This window comes from Suricata suricatta, chromosome 16, assembly GCF_006229205.1.
Source record: "Suricata suricatta isolate VVHF042 chromosome 16, meerkat_22Aug2017_6uvM2_HiC, whole genome shotgun sequence".
Lineage (NCBI taxonomy): Eukaryota > Metazoa > Chordata > Mammalia > Carnivora > Herpestidae > Suricata > Suricata suricatta.
Genome location: NC_043715.1, coordinates 48,217,588 through 48,242,213, shown reverse-complemented (window position 1 = coordinate 48,242,213; position 24,626 = coordinate 48,217,588). Strand labels below are relative to the sequence as shown.

The window sequence follows — 24,626 nt, the reverse complement described above, 5'->3', positions numbered from 1 at the left end:
GTCTCAGTGCTTTGGTCTCTGGCGGTTTGTGTCTATCTCTGTATCTCTGAGTCTCTTACTCTGTCGCCCTCTGACTCTCTGATCTGGATAGTTTTTCTGGGTCTGAGTCTCTCTTTCTGTCCCCTGTCTCTCTATCTCGATCTCTGCGTCTCTTCTTCTGTTTCTATTGTCTCTGTGTCTCTCACCATTTCTCTGTCTCTCTCAGCCTCTCCCCCAGGGAGGGATTCTCAAGAGGCCCACCCTAGGGCGCGGGTTCGAGTCCGACTCCCACTTCCTCGCTGGGTGACCTTGACCAGGCACTTCCCTTCGTTGAGCCGTTTCCTCCTTTGCGGGGGCAAAAAGACGCACTCAGGTCAGGGACTGCCCTCGGCGGGCGCCCGAGCACTCTCCGTCTGCCAGCCCTGTCCCCATCTCTGCCTCCTCCTTGTGTCCCATCCGAGGATCCGAGCTTCGATGGGAGATGGGGTGCGGCGGGGCAGTGCATAGGGAAACGGCGAACGTGTCTCTCTCTGCGGGATCCCTGCGGGATCAAGCTTCTGGGCAAAGAGATCGTTGAGAGACCAAGGAAAGGAGACCCAGAGGGATAGCAAGAGGCGCGGAGACGCAAGACCGGAGTCAGCCTGGGCCCGGGGGCGGCAGGGGGCAGTCTGGCTACCCCTTTCGGCCCACGACCGCCTCCCCACGGGCGGGGGGGGGGGGGGGGAACAGGCTGGGCAGGTTGGGGGCATGACTCAGAAGCAGGCAGGAGCTGGTGGGCGGGGAGGGCAGAGGCGGGCCTTTTCCGGGTCCCCTCCCCTGCCTCCCTTCTCTCCGCCCTGGGGAGGGGCCCCAGCGGCCCGGGGCTTTCCCGGATTTCCCTTGAGGCGGGGCTGTCGCTGGGGTTGAGTCCGGGTCACTGAGTTACGGGAGGCCAAGGGGGAGGCTTTGGGGATAGGGGGCAGGGATGGGGGTGGGGGGTGGGCAGAAGAATGGCGGCTGCACCGAGGATTTGTCCAGGAGGCACGCAGGTCCCCCTGGCTCTCTTGTGTCTCCCCCTGTCTCTTGCAACTCTGTCCCTGCATCCCTGGCCTTCGTCGCCCTGTCTCTGGCCCCATCCCCTGTCTTATTTTGTCTCCCCATCCCTGTCTGTGTCTCTGTCTCCCTAGCAGCGTCTCTCTGCGACCATGAAAGGGGGTGTGGGCCCCGGCCCCCAGGAAGGGACTTTGCCCGGGACTCCGGCCCCACCCCAGTGAATCGTTAACTGGGGATGGTGAGGAGCAGCTGTGGAGAGAGAGAAGCGTCCCCCCTTCCCCCTTCTCTCCTTGCAGCCTCCCTCTGGGTCTTCCCCCAACTCCTCTTAGCCTCTGTGATGGGGAAACATTTGGGGGCAGGTCCTGAGTCCAAGTCCTACCTCCACCCTGTGCTCCCTGTGGGATCTCGGGCAAGTCCTTTGTCTTGAGACTCAGTTTGGACTTCTGGCAAATGGGGCTGATGCCAACCCCTGCCTCCCCGCGTTGGGGGAGCTTCGACAGGGGAAGAGATGAAGGAATCAGGTTGGAGGGTTTGGGCGCTGCTGTCCCCGTCCACAGGCCCTCCCTCACTGGTGGGGACTCTCAAACAGCAGGAGCACAGCCTCACTGCACAAAAGGGGAAGTTGAGCCTGGGGGGGTTGTCAAGGTGGTGACCCCAGGAGGTGGAGTTGGAAGGGCACCCAAGTTCCTCCTGCTCCCTGTCTCCCTGTGGCAGGTCGAGCAATGGCTTTGGGCCCAGACAGGACTGGAGGGGGGGGGCGGGGGGCTCATGCACTTGACCCAGAATGGGGTTGGAAGGGCCGAGAGAGGAGTGCTGGCAGTTCTGCGTCTGAGGATGGATGACGGGTGAAAGTCTGAGGGAGGAGGACCTAAAGGAGGAAGACAGGTCTGAGCGAAGTAAATGGTCTAAGAGAGGGGGAGAGGGGAGAGAAAATCAGTCTGCGGGTGGAGGGGAGGCTCTGAGGGACGAGAAGAGGGTCTGAAGGGGGAGGCACTGCTGAGGAAGCTCGAGAAGGGCCGAGTGAGGAAAGCAGCTTGCAGGGAGGAGAGAGTTGGCTGGCGCAGGGGTGAGGGGGGAGTTCTGATGGAGGAAGAGGTCTGAGGGCGAGGACCTGAGGGTCTGAGGATGGAGGGCATGGTCTGAGGGAGGAGAAGCAGTTTGAGGAGGGCCTCCTTGGGGCAGAGGGAAGAGACGAGTGCTTGGGACCAAGCAGGGACTGAGGGAAGGGAAGAGGAGGGAGGCCTGGAGTCAGCCCCGCCCTGCAGCTGTCTAATTTCCCAGAATCTTCTACTGCTCAGGAAAGTCCCAGCTCCCACAGCCGCCTCCCTCCAGTGTCGGGAACGGAGGATGCGGAACCAGGATGGCTGCCCCCTCCTTTCCCCCCTGGCTCCCTGCACCTCAGGCGGAGAGGACTAGGGTCTCCCCTCTCTGGGCTGGAGCTCCGGAGGCCCCATGCCGGCAGGGACAGCCCCTGGATGAGTCCCAGAAACTTCCCAGAAAGAGCCCGGAAGTCCTGCATGGCGTCTAACCACTTTCCCTCATGCGGGCTGCCCTTTGTTCAAATCTTTTCTTCCCTTCTACTGCACCTTCCCCTCTCGTCCTCCCCCGAAAAACCCCTGGGCAAGAAAGGCCCTAGAAGGAGACCTGCCAGTTCAAGGTCCAGGGAGGGAAACAAAGGCCCAGCTAGAAGGCTGTAGGCCTGGGGCACCTTTCTTGCTCTCAGGGGCCTTCCGAGAGGGCAGGACAGTGCTTTTTAGACATTAGGTTCCCATCAGCTTGATCCCTGGGTCTTTTTCTGTCCCAAGTTTTGCTCCCGGCTGAGGCCCCGGTACAAGTCCTAGTCCGGTCTTGTGTTTGCATCATCTGTGTGACTTCCAAGCCATTCCTGAATCTCCTGGGGCCTCAGTTTCCCCACCTGTCCGTCAGACTAAATCGAGACACCGATGTGTCCGTCCTCTAGGGTCTGATGGACAGGAAGTGCTAAATGCAGTGTGGCTGCAATGATCGTTATCCCTCTTATAACCATAGGAATGATGGTAATAATTAATCCTACCGCGTAACCGCAGAGTGTCACCAGCTGGGCCCAGTTCACTGAGGAAATTGGGGTTCAACGTGCTGGGCTTGGAGACATGGGGGCGAGGCCCGGCTCTGCCGTGCCTCAGCTGTGTGACTTTGGATAGGTGACTTTCCCTCTCTGTGCCTCTGTTGGTGACTTTATATTTATTTATTTATTTAATGTTCATTTATGTTTGAGAGAGAGAGAAACAGAGCACCAGCAAGGGAGGTGCAGAGAGAGGGGGAGGTACAGAGAATCTGAAGCAGGCTCCAGGCTCTGAGCCGTCAGCACAGAGCCTGACGCGGGGCTCGAACCTATGAACAGCGAGATCGTGACCTGAGCCGGTCGGACTCTCCACCGACTGAGCCTCCCAGGCGCCCCTCTGCGGGTGACTTTGTAGTTGGGGATAAGAGCAGCTCCTGCCTCACAGGACTGCTGAGCACACTGAGACCGTGTGTACAGAAGGAACAAATGAATGAATGTTGTCCATTCTCGTCTCCATATTGCCTGCCTTCCCTCAGCAGGCCAGGCCTTCCCTGCACCCCTCCCCACCCAGAGGCGACACCAGATGGGCCCGTTCACTGTGGGCTGAACTCCCATGAGGAATCGGCCCACTTAATCCTCTTGACATCTCATGAGGAAATCCGGGTGAAACTCCCATTTTACAGAGAAAGAGACCGGCACAGAGGAGTGAGGTCCCTCCCCGGGGTCCTCGAGATTGTATGCCAGGTCTCCGTGTCCCCGGCATCCTGGAGCTGCATCTGCTGACCTGGGAGGGGGCCGTCAGTCCCAGAGAACGAGGGCCTTCCCTCTCCTAACTCCAGACCCCTGTTCTCTAGGAAGGGGATGGCTCAGAACGGGGAAGACTCAGGCACAAAAAGGCAAAGTCACGGTGAGAGGTGAGCATGGTCGATGCAGTCTTTCTGCAGGTTCCAGGCACAGGGAGGGTCGAGCTGATGGAGAGCAGGTCATGTCTACGCGGGAAGGTGCAGATTCAGAGTTAAGGGAGGGTTGAGGGAGAATGAGCAGATTTCACAGACAGAGGAAAGCGGACTTGAGCCCGGGGCTGGAGGGCCCTACTCAAGGTCACCCAGCTTTGGGCTGGAGGTCCACGCTGGGTATGCAGACAGCCCTGCTCCTAGGGGCTGCCCCTCCCCCACCCCAGGGGTGACTACAGGCCGGCTTCCTGCAGCGTGGCCTGTACCTCCTGGTTCCTCCCCACCCCAGGGCCCTGGCAGCTTCTGGAATCCTGGCACCGAGCGGGATCGGCCCATCTGGGGCCTTGGCCAAGACCTAATCTTCCCCTTTCTCCCTCTTGCTGGGTCTGCACGCACGACGCTGAGTCACAGGATTGCAACATCCTCTCCTTGGGCTTTGAGACCAGACACCCTCTGCCCCAGGCACGGCCTTGATCAGACAGAGGTGATGCCATGGGAGGCATGTGCGGATATTGGCCTCCGCGCTGGGTTGGGGGGGTTGGGAACGTCAGAAGGATCCCAGTGAGGGGATGGCAGCCAGGTGGTAGGTGGCGTAACGCCGGGCTTCAGTGTCCTCCTCTGTCAGTGGGGCTCACTGTCCAACTGCGTTTGAACCCCAGCTCTGCCACTTACCAGCCTCGTGACCCTGGGCAAGTGACTTAGTCTCTCTGCACTTCAGTTTCCTCATCTATAAAATGGGGACAGAAAAACCAGTGAATGCCTTCCGGGGTGGTCGTGAGGGCCAGAGGAATTAGCACGCTTCGGCCCAAGCTGGAGAGGAGTGAGTTCTAGTTTTCAGTGACGGCCATTATTAATATAGATGGGGGAGTGGCAGAGGCACGCTGCTTGGATCTCTCAAGAAGAGACGTGGCCTGGCTGCCAGGCGCACAGAGGGCTGGCTGGTGGCCTCCCACGATCGGTTCCTTCCAGTTCTGCCTCGGCTGGCCAGGCGGGGACAGCAGATCCCAGTAGCCCCAGGCCATTGCCTGAGCCAGGCGAGGTAGGGGCTCCTGGCCATTTCTGCCTACCCTGGGCTTCCTCTATGTGCAATCTTTGCTGCCGGGGCTCCCCCTTGGGCTGACACGGTGGCCTGCTGGTTCCTTCCCCGCCACCCAATCCTGTTTCCCCCTTCCCTTCCTCATGACCGCTCTCCATGACTTCCTGCCCTCCCGACACCAGGCATCCGCTTTCTGGAGGACGGGATCTGTGACGATGGACTTTGGAGTCAGACAATGGGAGCACGAGCGTTGTCTCTGCCTGGGTGGCTTTGAGAGGCATCTGATCGCTCTGAGCCTCAGTTTCCCCACCCTCTGAGTCACGAGAACGGTAACGTGATGGCTGAGAGGCTCCGGTGAGTCAGCGGCAAGGCCTTGGGCACACTCACCTGGCACTGATATGTCAAACTCATCCATCAGGAGGGAGACAAATCCGGGTCTACCCTTCCCGTCTTCCGGTTTCCGGCTGGGTGGCCTCCAAGCCTGTGAGGCTGGTCTGTGAGGTGCGGATGGACCCCGTCCTTCCCTGGGTAGGGCACCGGCGAGGTCAGGTGTGGAAAGCCCCGGGCGAGCCTGGCACAGAGGAGGCTCAGTAGCCAGGTGATGTCATTACTGTCACCACCTGGAGGGGCCATGCCAGCCAGCCGAGTCATCTGAGGAACAGGTCGGCGGGGGCTGCAGCCCAGACATGTCTGACCCTCATGGGGGCCTGGGCTTGGGCTGACCAAGGAAGGGAAGTCCCAGACCTGGGAAGCCGTGGTGTCCTCCTGTAGAAGTTTCTGGGATGTGCCCCAGAGATGGGGAGGAAGAAGCCCCCTGCCTTGCTCATTCAGTTGGCAAGAGGGGAGGGAGAATGTCCGAGAAAAAGAGTCTGCCTCCCTCGTCAGACTGGAGCAGACCTCCACCATCAGACTGGGAGGTCCCTGGTGGCGCATTGAGTTGCGTTCCTCCTCCATCAGATCAGGATCTCCCTCCGAAGGGGAGGTGTGACTTCTCTCCAGATTATTATCTCTAGGAGTGAGTGATGCCTCTCCTGTCAGACTTGGAACTCTCCCTAGGGGGGTGTCCGGGGCCTCGCGGGGGACTGGGGGATCCCTCGAGATGAGGCAGCATGTTTCCCTCATCTAAGGTCAGTGGTTCTCCATGGAGGGGGCCGATTTTGCCGCCTTCCGGGGGACATCCGGATGAGTATTAGACAAGAGCTTCCTGAAGATGGTGGGCATGCCTCCACCGTCCTACTAAAGTCCCCTGAGCGTGAGTCTGGGTCCTGCCTCTTCCGTCAGACTATCCCGCTGAGTTGTGGAGCCTGAATTGGCCATTGTACGAGGAGCCCTGTGAGGGTGAGACCCATCTCACCCCCAGTGTTAAATATGACGTATGGTTCGCCCAGGAGGGAGCTATGGCCTGCCTCCTCCATCAGATTAGTGCTTGCTTCCAGAGCCTTGAGTCGGGGAAGTCAACCTGGCCATCCCCTGAGATGCGGCAGGCCTCCCCCAGTTGGAGCCCCCCCTCTGCAAACCCAGTCCCCAAGGCAGAGCCCAGAGCCCATCCCGGAGGAAGGGACAACCCCTTCCCTGGAAAGCCAGCCTTTTTCCTGGAAGTTGGCATGTCCCCAGTCTGAGGCCGCAACCACCACGGCAGCCACGAGGGCCTAAAAATACAGATGTAAAAGTTCCCTGGACTCCTGGGAAGGCCAAGGTCACACCAGGCTCTTCCTCATTTGAGCCAGAGCCACAGCGAACTCCCCTCTCCCGTCCCCAGCTATCATCCCCTGCCCTCCAGCACGTTCCCAGGAGAGGGAGGACCTGGGGACGTGTCTCCACCACCGGACTTTGTGAAATCGGGTGGCCAGCCAGGGAAGCAGCTTTGGTTTGCCCATCCGGAAAACGTGAGGCTGCACCTCGGAATGCCTGGCTCTGGGCTGGCTGGTGAGAGTTAGGGTAAACAGGGGCAAATGGGGGTGGGGGTGGGGCTCCTCGTTGGCTTGTGGCACCTCCTTGGGACATTACCCACCTCTGAACTTGTCACTGTGGCCATCTGTGGTTACACGGCATCGCAGACAGCACTTCGGCTCACTTCTGGGAAAACCAAATGGTATTGTGTGTTTCGGATCCCAAATTCTCCTCCTGTGGGTTCCCAGTGGGCCCTCCGTTCTTCATTCGGGCTCAGGAATGCCCCCCCCCCCCCAAGAATCAGATCCTTGGAGGCCAGAGCGATGCGGAATGGTGGGATTCAAACACTGCATATTTTCAGATGATGAAACACAATGTGGAGAATTACATACAGTGTGATGTTCCGTCGTACGACCTGTTATAAAGGGGACACTAATTGTTTCGCCAGTTCTGCAGAAGCCCCCCTGCGCCGCCCCCAAATCACAACTCTTTCCCTCTCCTCAAAGCAACCTGCGTTCCTGTATGTTTTTATTGCCTTCTTTATATATTTTTTATTTTGTAAATTTTACTTAGGGGCGCCTGGGTGGCTCAGTCGGTTAAGCATCAGCTTCGGCTCAGGTCAGATCTCACGGTTCGTGGGTTCGAGCCCCGCGTCGGGCTCTGTGCTGACAGCTCGGAGCCTGGAGCCTGCTTCGGATTCTGTGTCTCCCTCTCTCTCAGACCCTCCCCTGCTCCAGCTGTCTCTCTCTGTCTCTCAAAAATAAATAAAAAAGCGTTAAAAAAAATTAAAAAAAATTTTACTTATTAAATTTGTTAATGTTTATTGTTGAGAGAGAGAGAGAGACCAAGAGAGACAGAGCAGGGGGAGGGGAGGGGCAGAGAGAGAGAGAGACACAGAATCAGAAGCAGGCTCCACTCTCTGAGCTGTCAGCACAGAGCCTGATGTGGGACTTGAACCCATGAACCGTGAGATCATGACCTGAGCTGAAGTCAGATGCTTAACCAAATGAGCTACCCAGTCTCCCCTATACTTTTTTATTTTTTTATTAAAAAAAATTTTTTTTAACATTTATTTATTTTTGAGAGACAGAGAGAGACAGATTATGAGCAGGGAAGGGGCAGAGAGAGAGGGACACACAGAATCGGAAGCAGGCTCCAGGCTGTGAGCTGTCAGAGCCCGACGTGGGGCTTGAACCCACGAGCTGTGAGATCATGACCTGGGCTGAAGTTGGACGCTCAACCAACTGAGCCACCCAGGCACCCTGTCCCTATACTTTTTTAAAAATATGTTTTAGTTTTGAGTAATCTATACACCCAACATGAGGCTTGAACTCACAACCCTGAGATCAAAATCACACGCTCCACTGACTGAGCCAGCCAGGTACCCCTACAGTTCTGAGTTTTTATTTTTTATTATTATTTTTATTAATTTTTTAATGTTTATTATTTATTTTTGAGAGACAGAGCATGAGAGGGGGGAAGGGCAGAGAGAGAGGGAGACACAGAATTGGAAGCAGGCTCCAGGCTCTGAGCTGTCAGCACAGAGCCCGACGCGGAACTTGAACCCATGAACCGTGAGATCATGACCTGAGCCGAAGTTGGACGCTTAACTGACTGAGCCACCCAGGTGCCCCAGTTCTGAGTTTTTAAATAAAGGGATTGTATGGTGCAACCTCTTGGATCTGGCTTTTTGCACTTGGTTTTATTTATTTATTTTTTAAAATAATTAAAAAAAATTTTTTTTAATGTTTTATTTATTTTTGATACAGACAGAGACAGAGCATGAGAGGGGGAGGGGCAGAGAGAGAAGGAGACACAGAACCGGAAGCAGGCTCCAGGCCCTGAGCTAGCTGTCAGCACAGAGCCTGACGCGGGGCTCGAACCCACGAACGTGAGATCTGACCTGAGCTGAAGTCGGAGGCTTAACCGACTGAGCCACCCAGGCGCCCCTATTTATTTATTTTTTATGTTTTTTATTTATTTTTGAGAGACAGAGGGCGAGCAGGGGAGGGTCAGAGAGAGAGGGAGACACAGAATCCAAAACAGGCTCCAGGCTCTGAGCTGTCAGCACAGAGCTCGATGTGGGGCTCGAACCCACGAGATCATGACCTGAGCCGAGGTCGGATGCTTGACCGACTGAGCCCCCCAGGCGCCCTGCACTCGGTTGTACACCTGTGAGGCGTGTCCCCATTCTTGTGTCTCTTGGCCTTTGTTTTCACTGCTGTGTGCGACCGTCTTGCACAATTCACCACAATCTGTTAGCCCATCTCCTGTCGCTGAGCATGTGTGTGATTTTGATACATGAGTGACTTTGACAATGCCATATGCGTCCCAAGAGTGGAATTGTCACAGGAAAGGGCAGACGATGTGTCTGGGTCCAGCTGTGCAGGATGCGGCCGGACAGTTTCCCGTGTGAGCGCCCCAGTTTTCACTCCCATCTCCAGGGGCTGCTGTGGTTCCACTCGCCCTGCGTCCTTGCCAGCGCTAGTTCTGGCCAGACTTCTAAAACATGAGTCACCCTTGAGCGCGTGTGCATGTGTGAAAATCTCACGGCGGTTCTAATTTGCAATTCCTGACCCAATAATAGGGTTGAGTACCTTTCCCTGTGTCCATTGCCTATTGGAATCCAAGCACAACAGAATCTTTTTAAAATGTTTTTTATTTATTTTTGAGAGACAAGAGAGATAGTGTGAGCAGAGGAGGGTCAGAGAGAGAGGGAGACACAGAATCCGAAGCAGGCTCCAGGCTCCGAGCTGTCAGCACAGAGTGCGACGCAGGGCTTGAACCCACCAACTGTGAGATCATGACCTGAGCCGAAGCTGGACGCTTAACCGCCTGAACCACCCAGGCGTCCCAACAGAATATTTAACACAAAAAAATTCTAGAACCCTTTAATCTTTTTTTTTTTTAAAGTAGGCTCCATGCCCAGCGTGGAGCCCATTATGTGGCTTGAACTCATGACCTTGAAGTCAAGACCTGAGCTGAGATCAAGAGTCAGACACTTAACTGTCCAAGCCACCCAGGTGCCCCTAGAGTGTTAAACCTTAAGGGTAAAGAAATCTAGAGCCCCAGCCTTTCTGGAGCAAGGGGATTCCAGAATCCTGGGCCTCAGTTTCCTCTTCTGTGAAATGGGGATGATACGGGGTTTCTGACTCACAGGGCTGGTTGAGGCACCAGAGGAGTTATAGGAGCCGCCTAGACCCGTGCCCGGGCTTCTCAGTAAGTGTGGGTTCCCCTGAGGCAGGAATTTTATCCGTTTTGTTCTTTTCTGTTTCCTCAGCCCCTGAAACAGGAGAGAGGCTCAATAATAGTTATTGAATGAACGAACGAATGAACGAACGAACGGATTCTAGAATCAAAGGGTCAAAGGAGCAGAGAACCTTGGAGTTGTAGGAACTCTAGGAGCAAAGACCAATAGAATCTAAGAGTGAGGAATGCTCAGATCAGAGAGTCTTAGGAAATAAAGAATGATAGAAATGCAGTCTTTGCAAACCTAAGACTCGCCTTAAAGCTTCGGGACCATTGGCAAAGGACCCCTGACTCTGGGTTGGGGGCTGGGAGGGTCTCAGTCAGGCTGGCCTGAGGACCAGAGCTTACTGGTTCCCATCGCCGCCCCTCGCCTTCCCTGCAGGTGTGGATGGATCCTGGGGAAGCCGGTAGGCGCCTCACTGTTAGCATGGAGGAGCCCAGTGCGGGGCTCGAACTCCCCAACCGTGAGATCATGACCGGAGCCGAAATCAAGGGTCGATGCTAAACCAACGCAGCCATCCAGGCACCTCCTCTCTGCTTTCAATAACAGCCTCTTCCCCCCACCTGTGCCCTCCTGCCCCCACACTTTTTACTGCAGCCTCAAAAATAAGGCCTCTGAGATCCAAACGAGGGCACACAGTAGGTGTTCCATAAACTCAGCTCTACGCCCGCGGCCTCTCCTCCAGGAAGCTCTCCCTGATTTCTCTCCAGAGGGCACCCCCCCCCCCATTGCCTGCGTCGCCCCCCATCCCTGTAGAGCTCCAGCCGTTCTTGGATGTCATGTCCCTGTTGGGGGCAGCAGCCCAGTCCTTACGTGTGAGGCTGTGAGGGCAGGCTCTGCACCGTGCACACCCAACAAATAGTGGCAGCTGGGACCTCAGGGGACGGGTGTGTCCGGCCCACCTGACTGTTGAGAAAGGCTTTCTTACAAAGCTCTGAATGGTGCCCCTTGATCGTGTGCCTCTGGGGCCCAGGGATGGCTCCACTGGCTTTTCTAGGTCAACCAAGGAGCGCGCAGTGGTTCAAAGGGACCCAGGTGAGACCTGACGGAAGTCGGCCCAGGGCCTGCCCTGCGAGACACAGCAGCCATTGTGAGCAGCTCAGGCCTGTGTCGTCAGTTCTACCCTAAAGGCTCACAAAGACCTTCTGTTTTGTTTATACATGTTTCTTGCACGTACCTATGTACCCATGGGTGAGACCTGAGTCCTCACCCCGGATGCGTCTCCTCCTCCCCCATCTCCCTCCTTCACTTGACGCACGGAGAGGCGAGGGGCTTTGCCTAAGGTCACACAGCTAGGGAAGGGCAAGAGGAGAGAAGATTTTAAAAATCAACTTTAGGGGCGCCTGGGTGGCTCAGTCGGTTAAGCGGCCGGCTTCGGTTCAGGTCATGATCTCACGGTCGTGGGTTCGAGCCCCGTGTCAGACTCTGTGCTGACAGCTCAGAGCCTGGAGCCTGCTTCGGATTCTGTGTCTCCCTCTCTCTCTACCGCTCCCCTGCTTGCCCTCTCTCTCTCTCAAAAATAAATAAAACATTAAAGCATTAAAAAAAACTTTATCAAAAAAACCCCAACTTTATTTATTGTATATATAACTTACATACAATAAAATACACCCATTTTAAGTGTCTATGTTGGATGAGTCCTCATAAAAGTTTATAGTCACAGAATCAGTCATACTGCAGGCTGAGTACAGGGCATTTCCATCACCCCCAAACCACTCCTGTTCTCCTCTGCAGTCAAATGCCACCTGCTCCTCAGTCTCTGTCAGCCATTGCTCTGGTTTTTTTTAGTGCTATGGTTTTTTTCTTAATTAATTAAAGTTCTTAAATTAGGAATTAAAAAAACTTTTTTAATGTTTGGTTTTGAAGGAGAGAGAAATAGAACGTGAATGGGGGAGGGGCAGAGAGAGAGGCAGACACAGAATTGGAAGCAGGCTCCAGGCTCTGAGCTGTAAGCACAGAGCCCGACATGGGGCTTGAACTCACAAATTGCAAGTCGAATGCTTAACCGACTAAGCCACTCAAGTGCCCCTAATTAAATTTTTTAAAGTGTATTTATTTTAAGAGAGAGAGAGAGAGTGAGAGAGAGGCCACAGCAGGGGAAGGGCAGAGAGAAGGAGAGACAGAATCCCAAGCAGGCTCCACGCCAGCGTGCAGGGCTCGAACTCCTGAACTGTGAGATCATGACCTGAGCCGAGATCAAAAATTGGATGGTTAACCAACTGCACCCCCTAGGCGTCCCCCGAATTAATTTATTTTGGGAGAAAGTGAGAGAGCACACATGCACTGATGGGGTGGGGGCACAGAGCGGGAGACAGAGAATCCCAAGCAGGCTCTGAGCTGTCAGCAAGGAGCCGGATGCAGGGCTTGAACCCATTACCATGCGACCATGACCTGCGCGGAAACCAAGAGTCAGACGCTCACCGGACTGAGCTACCCAGGCGCCCTCGCTACCATTTGACTTTTCCAGAATGTTACGGGAATGGGGTCATACAGTAATTAAATTATTGGAAGATTTGCGTGCAGTAAAATCCACTTTTTGGTGCCCTGTCCTATGAGTGCTGCTGTGCAACATTGTGTTTGTATAGCCACCACCGGAGTCAAAATGCAAATGATCCATCACCTCCCCCAAGTCCCCTCAGGCTGGTCGTTTGGGGTCACATCTTTCCCCATCCTGCCTCTGGCAACTACCCAACAATCTGTTTTCCATCTCCATCATTCGACCCTTTTCGGAATGTCTCATAAATAAACGGAGTAATGTAGTATTTTGAGTCCGCTTCTTTCATGTAGCTTGATGCATCTGAGATTCATACGTGTGGCTGTGTGTGTCAGCGGCTTGCTGATTTCACTGCCGCCTGGTAGCCCACTGTGGGGGGGGGCACAGTTGGCTTATTGAGGTACCCGGCGAAGGACACTTGGTTGTTTCCAGCTATCGGTGATTATGAATAGGGCGTGCAGATTTTTGTGTGACCTAGGTTTTTATTTCTCTTGTGTAAATACCCAGGAATGAAATTGCTGGGTCATATGGGAAGTGTATATTTAACCTCAGGGGAAATTGGCAAACCGTTTTCCAAGGTGGCTGCTCTAGTTTGCGCTCCGGCTAGCAGCGTGCAAGGGGGCTGGTGACAGCTGCCATGTGAGTGGGTCTGAGAGACGGATCTGAGCTCCTGGCCGCCAAGCCACAACCTCTCTCTCTCTCTCTCTCTCTCTCTCTCTCTCTCTCTCTCTCTCTCTCTCTCTTTTTATATAATTTAATGGGGCGCCTGGGTGGCTCAGTCGGTTGAGCATCCAGCTTCAGCTCAGGTCATGATCTCACGGTTCGTGGGTTCGAGCCCCGCGTCAGGCTCTGTGCTGACAGCTCAGAGCCTGGAGCCTGCTTCTGATTCTGTGTCTCCCTCTCTCTCTGGCCCTCCCCTGCTCGTGCTCTCTCTCTGTCTCTCAAAAATAAATAAAAAACATTTAAAAAACTAAAAAAATATATAATTTATTGTCAAGTTGGCTAACATACATTGTATACAGTGTGCTCTTGGTTTCAGGGGTAGATTCCCGTGATTCATCGCTTACATATAACACTCAGTGCTCATCCCCACAAGTGCCCTCCTCAATCCCCACCCCCCATTTCCTCCCTCCTACGGCCCCTCAACAGCGTGTCTCTCTCTCTTATTAATGTTTCTTTATTTTTGAGACAGAGAGAGTGAGGGAGGGGCAGAGAGGGAGACAGAATCTGAAGCAGGCTCCAGGCTCCGAGCTGTCAGCACAGAGCCCCATGTGGGGCTTGAACCCACGAACCCTGAGATCATGACCTGAGCAGAAGCCAGACCCTCAGCGGACTGAGCCCCCCAGGCGCCCCTGCTGGTGCACAGACAGTCTGTGGAATGAGCTGCAGGAAACGAAATGGCAGAGGCTGGGAGGCATGGGGTGGGGGTCGCGGCGGATAGCCAGTGTCTCCCTTCCATTTTGTCCTTTTTGAAATAGTGAACGTCTTACTTCTTCCATTCACTCTGCCCACAGGTATCTCAGGCTTTGCTCTGGCAGTGAACATATAAATTTCCGGCCCTCGGAGAGTCAGAGTCCGGTCCCCGAGACAGATTGTCAGTAAGACCAGGAAGGTATACACAGTGTCAGGTATTTTTCATGGAGAGAAACCAAGCTGGTGAGAGACTGGTTGGGGGGGGGGGGCGGTGTGTGAAAGTGTTTCCTAAGTTGAGTGGCCAGTGGAGGCCCCTATAAGGAGTGATGTTTGGGCAAAAAAACTGAAGGAGGTGAGAGAAGAAGCCATGCGGGCATCTGGGGGAAGGGTGTTTAGACTAAGGGAACAGAAAGTGCGGGCGCCCTGAGGCCAGTCCCACTGCTGTTGGAGGCTGTGCACGGAGCAGAGGAGCAGGAAGGGAGGGAGCAGACATGGGAGGGGCAGCGCTGAGCGGGTCAGGCGGGGACCACAAGGACTTCAGCTTTTACTCAGAGGGAGACGGGAGCCATGGAGGGTTCTGTGCAGGAGAGGGATGTGATCTGACTTGGGCCTTAACAGGGCCCCTCTGGCTGCATATGGGGGGCAATGACGGAGGCGGGGAGCCTGGTCCGGAGACGAGTGGCCCAGGCTGCAGGGGATGTGGTGGGGGCAACGGACCTGGGAAGAGTGGCAGGATTCAGAGGCTATTTTGAATGTGGCGCCCAACACTTATTCCTTCTACTGTGGTGGGGGCCGGGGGGGGGGCGGCTACAGAGAGCCGGGAGAGGGAGGGAAATCTGGCCAGGGTTGCGGAGACCCGGGAAGACACTCCTGGAGCGGACGGTTTAGCAGGAACTGAAGCAAGTGGGGAAGTGTTTGAAAGGAGAGCACAGGATGTGTTAGAAAGACAAGAACGAGGCAGAGACGAACAGCGGCCACTTTGCACGTGCCCAGGAGGCCTGTGGCCTTGGTGACACACCAGCATCCTCCCCAGGGCACTGGGGAGCCATAGCGGGTGCGGAGCTGGGGATCAGGCTGAGTTTTGGGAAGATCTCTCTGGCTGTGCAGGGAGACCAGCTGGGTGAGAGCAGGTGGCTTGGGTTGGGAAGGTAGGGGAGGGTAGGGCGGAGAGGGTCAAGTCCAGGAATTTAGGAGGAATCCTTCTCGGGAAGTGGGAGGGAGGGGTCCACGTTGAAACCCTCCAGCCACCATCAGCCACTGCCCCTCGGATTTCTTCTGCGTGAACTCAGAGAATCTTCACAACCACCCAGAGAACTATCATACCCTTTTTGCAATTAGGGAAACTGAGGTCGGGAGAGGTGAACTCAGTGCAACTTCAGAATCTTCCTATTTCATGCTCATTATTCTTTAAAATTTTTTAAAAATTTTTGAGAGACAGAGCGAGCAGGGAGGGTCAGAGAGAGAGGGAGACACAGAGTCTGAAGCAGGCTCCAGGCTCTGAGCTGTCAGCACAGAGCCCAACACAGGGCTCGAACCTATGAACCGTGAGATCCTGACCTGAGCTGAAGCCAGACGCTTAACCGACTGAGCCACCCGGGCGCCCCTCATGCTCATTATTCTTTACAGCTGGGGAAACTGAGGCTTGGAGAGGCTGCAAAGTTCTGGGTCCAAGGCCACACAGGTGGGAACCGGAGTGGGGAGATTTGAACCCCACCCCACCTGCATCTGCAGGGACATGGTGTTGCCTTGCCCTTACCCCCCAGAGCTGTGAAGGCTTGTCCCTGGAGGCTTAGGCCACCGCCCCTCCCTCCCTCCCTGCCCTGAGCCCCAAGCGCAGCTCCAGACTTTCACCCCAGGCTTCCAGGCGCCACCCATATGGGCAGGCAAGCTCAGAGGCCAGCGGGCAAAATTCCCCTATTCCCTGTGCCAGGGGAGTTACCCAGGGCGTGGGGAGGGCGGAGGGCAGGTGTGGGGAAGGGGAGAAGGGGAATCGAAGCATGTGCAGCTCGACAGGGCCGTGCTGCATCACTGCTTTGTGCCTCAGTTTCCCTTTCCATATATCGGGTGCGGCTCCTTCTGCGAATAGAGGAAGGACCAGCAAAGCCGTGCAAGTGTGGAAGATTCTTCCCCTTTGGTCTAAGCAGCAGACAATCTGATGGGGGAAACAAAGAGACTCAGCTGGCTGGGGGCACACGGGGGGGCCCTCAGCGAGTCTGATGAGGGAGACAGAATTTCCCAAACCGGATAGAGAATATATATCCCGGGTCCCTGGGTAAAGATGTATCTAGTCTGGATTTCTGGTCTGTTGGGGGAGGTAAGGAAGGTCCATTGCGATCTGTGAGATGATGGTGCAGGAGACAAGTAAGCCCCAGTCTCATAAGGGAGGCGAGAGTCCTCCCGTCTGGAAGCCTAGACAAGGTGCTCCAGTCGGAGCTTGGGATGACCGAGGTAAACATGTCTGCAGCTCTTTGCTGGAGCCCTGGGGTCGGAGCAGCCTCTCTGTGCTTGAAGTATCACGGATGGCAAGCTCCAGCTTCGGAGGGGGTCAGGACGGACACAAGGAGAGCCAAGGCTGGCGGGATTTGCTCCCCTGACCCAGGGGCGGGCAGTCCTGCTGGGCTGTGGGCCTGACCGCCCCTTGTGGGCTCAGCGCCGGCTAGTGGTGTGACGGCGCCACCTAGTGGTCTCCCTGGGCCAGGCTTCTCATCCCGAGCACCCCAGAAGTGGTGGATGGATCTCCTTCCTCAGACCTGGGTGCAAGTCTCCCTGACCTTGCAAAACCCCGCCTGTGACTCGCCTATGTTCAGCCTCCATGTGGATGTTGGAGAGATCTTTCTGATTCACAAGCCTCCCTTTTTTGTCCGTTGGCTCCTAACTTCTCTATGGCTCCCCAGTGCCTTGGAAGGAAGCCTGCAGGCTGGCCTCTAGCCTCTCCCAAACCACCCTGTGTTTCCTCTGAGCCAAGGGCAGCTTGTTTTACTCAGAACTCACCTTCAGGCCTTCGCACAGGCTGTTCCCTCTGCCTGGAACACCCTTCCCTGCCTCTTTCCCAGCATCCCTCCTAGTACCCTTCTGGGTCTTGGAGTAGAAGCCTCCTCCTCCAGGATCCCCTCCCCAACACCCTGGGTCAGGGTCACGGTCCCAAACGGCTGCTGTAGCCACTGCTATGTCCCCACTGGGGCCTGACACTAATGACATACTCCAGGGAAGGTTTGAATGAATGAATGCCAGGCTGAAGAGTTTGCCAGGGGAGGTCATCGGAGAGTTTCATCAGTGGAAGGACACGGTCATTGAGAAGCCCTAAGGTCCCCTCTTAATCCTGGGCCTTTGTCTGTGCTGTTCCCTGACCTCGAACTCCTGCTTACCCTCTAGGTCTCCTCCTCCTGGAAGCCAAGTGTGGCCCCTGGCTGGGTCAGCTGTGTTCCCCCACCCAGTCTCCCAGGCTCCCCCATCCCAGCCTTGACCAGTGCTGGATTGTCACCATCCATGACCCCCACTGCGTCCTGGCAGGACAGGGCTGGGCCCCCCCATGGCCTTCTCCCCAGAGCGCACAACAGAGCCGCCCATCTGTCAGGAGCTGGGTCCCTGCGGTGTCTTGAGTGAACTCGGGCCTCCCTTGGAGCTCCGGCTTTCTCGTGTGAAACGTGGAGAAAAATCGCCGCTTCCTCCCCTCCCGCCTCCCCGCCTCCCCGGGCTGTGGTGGGGCACCGAGGAGATGGGACCCTCAGGTCCCAAGCTGACCACACGCCGCCGGGTGACTCTGGGTGACCCGCTTCCCCTTTCGGGGCCCATCTGGCTAGATGAACGGGTGGCAGAGGGACATGGTGCTGCAGGGACATTTTCGGAGGCCGGCACGGGGCTTCCCGAGGCGGGAGGGTCAGGGACGGGCAGAGGGAAGAGGGTGTCTGCCGGGTTAGGGGAAAACCAGCCTTCCCCATCATAAAACGGATGACGAGAGGGAAACAAACAAGAGGCTGGCTCCACCCGGCGCGAGGGGAAGTTGGGGGAGAGGATAAGGGGCCCCTCGAGGTGGGTGAAAACCACAGTCCGCAACTTGTGCCAACTTCCTTCATGGAGCCGCCTGTGCGCCTTGGGGTCTGGGCCCAGCTCCCGGGTCACTGGCCCGGCCGACGCCCAAGCCTCCATTCCAGGCCCCGTCCTGCACCTGCTCAGGCCCTAAGCTCGGAGACCTCATGACCCCTCTCAGCTCTGCCACGTCCTGTCCATCAGCAGATTCGTCGGCTTCACCTTCAAAATCTGTTCTATCCCTGTCTCCACAGCCTCCCCGGGCCCAGCTGCCACCACCTCCTGTCTACACGGCTGCCTGCTCTTCTTACATTCTCTTCCAGCCGGAGGGATCCTGTTAGAACCCGAGACGGAGCCTGCACAGAACCGCCCACCCCCCACACTGTGGCTCCCACTCAAAGTGACAGCCAGGGCCAAAGTCTTCACAGTAGCCCAGTACCGCTCTAGCCATAGAGGCCTTGAACCTGGTTTCCTGACTCCTGGACTTTGCACATTCTGTGCCCTCCATCTGAAATGCTTTTCCCTCTCAACTTTCTACCTAGTTCTTCTGGGCTTTCAGGCCTCAGCTTGTGGGGTGGGCTGAGTAATGCCCTTGGAGAATCCAGAAGGACCTGGGCCGATTGTCGCTGATTTAGGTGATAGACACACTGTAGTGAACAAAAGAGAGGAAATCCCTGCCTCGTGGGGCTCAGAGTCTGGTGGAGATGACAGATCAGGAATAAGTGAAGAGACATAAAGTTGGGGGTGTTTGTGTCATAAATGCTGGGAAGGGCAAAGCTAGACAACATTGGGTATTCGGGGGGGGGGGCCCTGGGAGGAGGTGACATTTGAGCAGAGACCTGAAAGGATTGATTCAGGTATCTAGGGTAAGAACATTTTTGGCTGGAGGAAAGGCCAGTGCAAAGGTCCTGGGGCAGGAGTTGTGTGGTTTGTTGGGACAATAGCCAGTGGGCCAGGGTGGCCAGAGTGGATTGAGGGGAGAGGAGAAGGGTATGGACTGTGATCCAAAGGGGAGATGATTCTAGAAATGTGATCTTACCTCTGGGGGCCTCTGTTTCCCCTTCTGAGGAATTCAAGGGCAGACACCTGTTTCTGAAGGTCACTGTGGGAAATCAGGGGGCTCCTGCCTGTGGTTAGCAGCCAAGGTGAGACCCTTTGGCTGCCGAGGCCCTGTGCAACCTTAGGGGGCTGGGATGTCCCCTCTGGGCTCCGCGCTGCGTGTGAGGCCTGGCTGGAGCTGAGCAGACTCCCTGCTTGGTCCCAAAGTCTGGCCTTGGCACCCTGGGGCTGGGCACCCACTTCTTCTCTTCCTTCTCATCCTTCTCCTTTTTTCTCTTTTCTCCCTCCCCTCCTCCCTCCTTCTCTTTTCCCCCCTCCTCTTTCAGCTCGCCCTCCTCTCTCTCCATCCTGATCAACATTCCAGCCCAGGGTAGAAAAACAGGGCAGGTTTCCTTCCTCCCACTGGCAGGGCTCCAGGCAGTGACTGGGCCATTGTGTACTCTGGCCTCAAGGTCATTCCTGCCCCCACCCGGCCCTCCCCACCGCAGAAGGGTTACTTGAGAAAAGGCACCTTAGTGAGGGGGAAGGAATGGGGGCAGACAGAGACCCCTGGAAGGGGCTCCATCCACGGCTAGTGGAATCCAGGGACCCAAGTGTCATCCGACCTTTGTGGCTTTGTGGGGGTCGTGGGGGGCTGCTCTCAGCCTCCTCAGCCCGCAGTCCCAAATCTGCTGTGTGACCCTGAGCTGGTTCCTGCCCTGCTCTGGGCCAGCTCGTGGCCCTGTCCCTTCCTGGCGGAGTAACCTTGGACAAGGCCCCTCCGGCTCTTTGTGCCTCACTTTCCTTTTTTTGTGACAAATCCCTGCATCGAGGCCCTCCAGCTTCCCAGTTGACAAAAAACACCCAGACGCTTTACGTGAAACCTTCAGCTTCCAGGTCTCTTCCTTGGAGACAGATTTGCTGGAGCCGGGCAGGGAGCTGGGACCAGTACTTTTAATAAAGAGCTAGGAGGTTGGAGAAACATAGCCCCGTTTCGAAGGGAGGCTGTGAGGCGCAAGTCAGAAAATCTGTGCTAAGAGCACATTACCCCAGAACGAGTGACGATCAGCATCATGAATCTAAAAACTCACACATGGGGCGCCTGGGTGGCTCAGTCCATAAGCATCCGGCATCAGCTTAGGTCAGGATCTTGCGGTTCGGGGGTTCGAGACCCGCATCAGGCTCTGTGCTGACAGCTTGGAGCCTGAAGCCTGCTTTGGATTCTGTGTGTCTCGTGTGTCTCTCTCTCTGCCCCTCCCCTGCTCACACTCTGCCTCTTTCTCTCTCTCAAAAATAAATACACATTAAATATCTAAAAAAAAATAAAGCGTCGTTGTAGAAATCCACTGAGAACGCGTCCGCCAAAGGACAGTCAGTACTCAAGATACAGTAGCTAGTATTATTTTGCGGTTACTGTTCTTTCCTGGACTGTTAACAGAAGGGGATGGGAGCCCAGAGATGCCTAGAGGGACGGGAGCTTTGGTTCTGGGGACATTGGAGCCTCCATGCCCTGAGGATATGGTTTCTGGGATCTGACTGACCTAGAAACCCGACCTGCCTCCTCCTGGACTCCCTCCACCCCATCCCTCCCGCTGGCCTCATTCTGAATTGCACAAAGCAGCCCCCATTTGAACCCCACTACTGTCTTTCCCAAACCCTGAATACTGTGGCTGCGGCAATTTCCCTTTGGGCTTAGATGAGAAAGGCTGTTTTGTCCAGTTTAGGAAGTGGGAGCTCCAAAGTCTGGCCTGGCACAGCCTGCCAGCTGCCCGCCTGGGATCCATTCTTCCTCTCTTCCTGGAGATCAGGACCCTGAGGTTCTTTGAGGGCAGTGCTGTACCCAGGGGGAAAGACTACAAGTCCCAGCCTCCCTTGCAGCTAGGGTGGCCATGTGACTAAGAGCTGGCCAATCAGATGTAAGTGGCAGTTGTAGGCTGGTCTTTGGGGAAGGTTCCTTAAAAAGGGGCACAACCTGTATGGGGTTGTGTTTGCCTTCGGTCCCTTTCTTTCCACTTCCTGCCTGGAACAGGAGGAGGCTGCGGCAGCTCCGGCAGCCATCTTGGACCACGAGGTGAGCAAGGGAATGGAAACACGTCGAGAAACACGGGGCCGAAACACCGAAGGAGCTGTGTCCCTAAGGCCCCCAGGGAGCCGTGATGCCAGTTCTGACCAATCTGCTTCTGGGAAGTTTTTATGTGAGAAATAGCCTTGTATCCATGTAATGTAATCTCACCCACACCAGTTTCTCTTCCATCTTATATTTCCGCCTTCTCTCTCTCTGTCTTGTGCTATTTCCAGTCTCTCACTGGCCACTGAAGAGAGATTCTAACTGATATGCCTGGGCTCCAGCCCCCTGTATGTTGCCTACTCTGTTGTGAACTTGCTGGAGGGGGAGACTATCAGAGCCATTTCCCATTTTGGGCACTGGATAATATCAAGGTTAAGTGGGTGGACTCAAATCTATCCACACTTCTTGGTTGTGCCCTTGCCTGGAGACCTAATATTGGAGACCCACTGATTTGGGAAATAGCTTTCAGACTCCATGGAGAGCTCTCTCGGTGTCTCCCTCAGGCGGGGGCAGAAGCATGGGCAGGACTTTTGGCTTTCTCCTTCCTTCATTGGCCAGAATTTGGTTACATGGCCACCGCTAGCCGCAAGGCACTCTGGGAAATTGGGTATCTGACACTTTCAGCTTTTCCCAAAGGCCGTGCCTGCCCATCACGGGGAGAGGCGTGGCTGCTGGGGGGCCCTTGACAGGTATTCCACACCCTCTTCCCTTGATGTGTTTGGTTGTTGTGCATCTAACCTAGAACCGACCCTCTGTGCAACCAGGCCAGTTTCACTTTTTTATTTATTTTTTAAGATTTATTATTTTGAAGTAAACTCTACACCCAACGCAGGGCTCAAACTTACAAACCCTGAGATGGAGAGTCGTGTGCTGTACCAATAGAGCCAGCCAGGCACCGCCTCTTTGAGTTTTAGATATTAGTCTCCCCTATCTCTTATCACATTTGCAAAACCTGTGTGCCTATCCCATCCGCATTTTCAAAGGAGTGCCTTTAGATTTAATTGACTAACTGTGTTTTGCTTCATGGTTCATTCATTTCTGCTTTGGCCTTTTTACATGCCTTACCTTTATTCTTTGGTTTATTTTGTGAACTTTTTCTGGTTTCTTGAGTGGAAAGCTTATTTTGTTCACCTCCAACCTCTTTGCTTCTTAGTATTCCCAATGCGTTTAAGCATTTAAGACTATCATTCCCCCTCTAAGTGCAGCTTTGGCCTTATACCCCAGGTTTCTATATCTAGTGTTTTCAAGGGCATTTGATTTTGGTTGGTATTATGCATTGTAATTGCCTCTGTAATTCAAAGTTTATTTAATTTACATTTCAGGAGTTTTCTAAGTGTAAATAAACTTTGGGGGAGAGAGGGCTGTAGCTACTTTTATTGCATTACTATTTTAAATAATATATTGACCTACCATGTAAGCTTGCATTTGAAGAAAGGGCTCTCAGGCTAATAAAATGGTTTAAAAATTCTAACCTACCCTAAGCCCACACCTTTTTGCTGATGGACCAGCTGAGGGTCTAATGAATCCATGGCAAATGGAGGATCATAATCCAGATTTTATAATCCTCACTGGTGTGCTTTCACCACCCCACATCCATCTCAACATGTCAATCCCCAGAAAGGCCCTGTCTTCAAAGTTTCTAGGAAATCTCTCTACGAGGCCTTTCTATCCCTGCCCAAACCTCTCTTGCTACCCCACGCTGAGTCTGTGGTCACCACTTCTAACCAACACCAAGAGTCTCTCTCTAGTGGGACATCTTGGCTGAGTGGGGCCTGTGGCTGAGGTCCTAGTAGTGACAGGAGTGGGAAGACCCTTTTTCTCTTCCACTCTCTCACTCTCTACCCCTCACCCTCACCCCTACTCCATTTGCATTTAGAGGAGGAGGGAGATATTTTTAGGGTTGTGCAGGTGAGGTTTGAGAGAGACATGAGGTGGGGGACAATCCTAGGACCATGAGGGACACAAGAAAGCATCTTTGGTTAAATAGATGGGATCCTTCATGAGGAATTTGGTCATTCCCTGTCCTGGCATGAGCAGACTTGCTCCAGGGCCCAGGTGGAGTGAGTTGCAGCGTAGGGCAGGGCTGTGTCCCACAGAACCCAGGGGTGTGGTGTCCCAGGGATGGGGAGTCTTTGGCCCGTTGGGAAGCAGGACACACCCTGGGGAGGTGTGAGAAGAGCCTGAGGCCTTAGCACTGAGCAGGACGGATGCGCAGCGCTGTCATCTAGGCACCCCTGTGCACGCGTGCACCCAAAGAACAACCTTGGGCAGGGAAGGAGGCAAGCGTGGCCCTGCCAAGGAAGTGGCAGGCCTGGCGGTCATGGAAGGAGAGGCTGACACACACATGTATTCACCAGGACATTTATGGCCTCTGTGGCTCTCCGACAACTCGGCCAAGCAGTAGGGCCCTGTCCGTTCTAACTCTAGTGTGGAGGCAGGAGAACAGCCGACCGCCAGTCCAGCACCCTCCCTGGGAACAAGTGGTCCTCCAGCCAGGGGGAGAAGGGGAGGACGGCGTGAAGAGCTCTTCTCTCCGGAGGTCCCCACAGCCACAGCAGCGCTGCTACTCCAGGACTGAGCGGAGGATGGGGCAGAAGGGTGGAAGAGGCTGTCAGGGAGGTAGAGGACCAGGTCCCAGTGCCCCCACCCCACCGGCTCCCCGGCCCACCCCCAGCCTCCCGCGGCCCCGCCCTCCCCGCGCTCAGCCTGTGCCAGGTTCAGGTTCAGGAAGGTGGCGTTGGTCCTCATGCAGGGGAGGGAGGTTGACTGTGAGGAGAGAGACAGGGTGAAAAGGATTTCCGAGGCTTCATGGGTGGGGGGTGGCTGGCTGCCATTGAAGAGCATTCTACCTCCAGCACTGACCCAGGACGCGGTTTTGATGAAAGATGAAGGAAGGTATCTCGGGGTGCCTGGCAAAGACTGATTTTCCGATCCCGGGGAGTTCACATCTGAGCTAGGAGATGCCAGCCCTGACTCAGGGCTTCCAAAAATGCCCAGTCTGTTGGGGGAAGTGAGACTCCAGAGTGGAGAACGACTGAGTTCCCAGGATCTGAGAGCTCCCGGTCTAATGGGATGAAACCTGACTTTTGGGATATGGCCTCTTAGACTTCTGGGGATGACCAGTCTGATGGGGACGGACCTGGTCCCTGATACTGGGAGCTCCTATCGGATGGAGAAGACATGGTCCCTGATGCTGGGAGCTCCCAGTCTGATGGAGGAGACATGGTCTTTGGCTCTGGGAGCTCCCAGTCTGATGGAGGAGACATGGTGCCTGCCTCTGGGAGCTCCCAGTCTGATGGAGGAGACATGGTGCCTGCCTCTGGGAGCTCCCAGTCTGATGGAGGAGACATGGTGTTTAACTCTGGGAGCTCCCAGTCTGATGGAGGAGACATGGTCTTTAACTCTG

The 24,626-nt window shown here is 55.2% G+C and overlaps 2 protein-coding genes and 1 long non-coding RNA gene across 3 annotated transcripts in view; 1 reads left to right on the top strand and 2 right to left on the bottom strand.

The window, feature by feature from the left end:
* The window catches only part of NECTIN2 (nectin cell adhesion molecule 2), a 160,618-nt gene that overhangs the window by 82,962 nt on the left and 53,030 nt on the right, over positions 1–24,626 (bottom strand). The window lies entirely within an intron of this gene.
* Positions 4,404–6,935, top strand: LOC115281244. Its single transcript, XR_003904186.1, has 3 exons — positions 4,404–4,489; positions 5,224–5,542; positions 6,801–6,935. It is a non-coding gene; the product is annotated as an uncharacterized LOC115281244 (long non-coding RNA).
* The window catches only part of CEACAM16 (carcinoembryonic antigen related cell adhesion molecule 16), a 7,340-nt gene continuing 6,617 nt past the window's right edge, over positions 23,904–24,626 (bottom strand). The window contains exon 6 of the mRNA XM_029926052.1: positions 23,904–23,986. Within this exon, the coding sequence (XP_029781912.1) occupies positions 23,922–23,986 (65 nt within the window). The 3' untranslated portion in view covers positions 23,904–23,921. The remainder of the gene's footprint in view (positions 23,987–24,626) is intronic.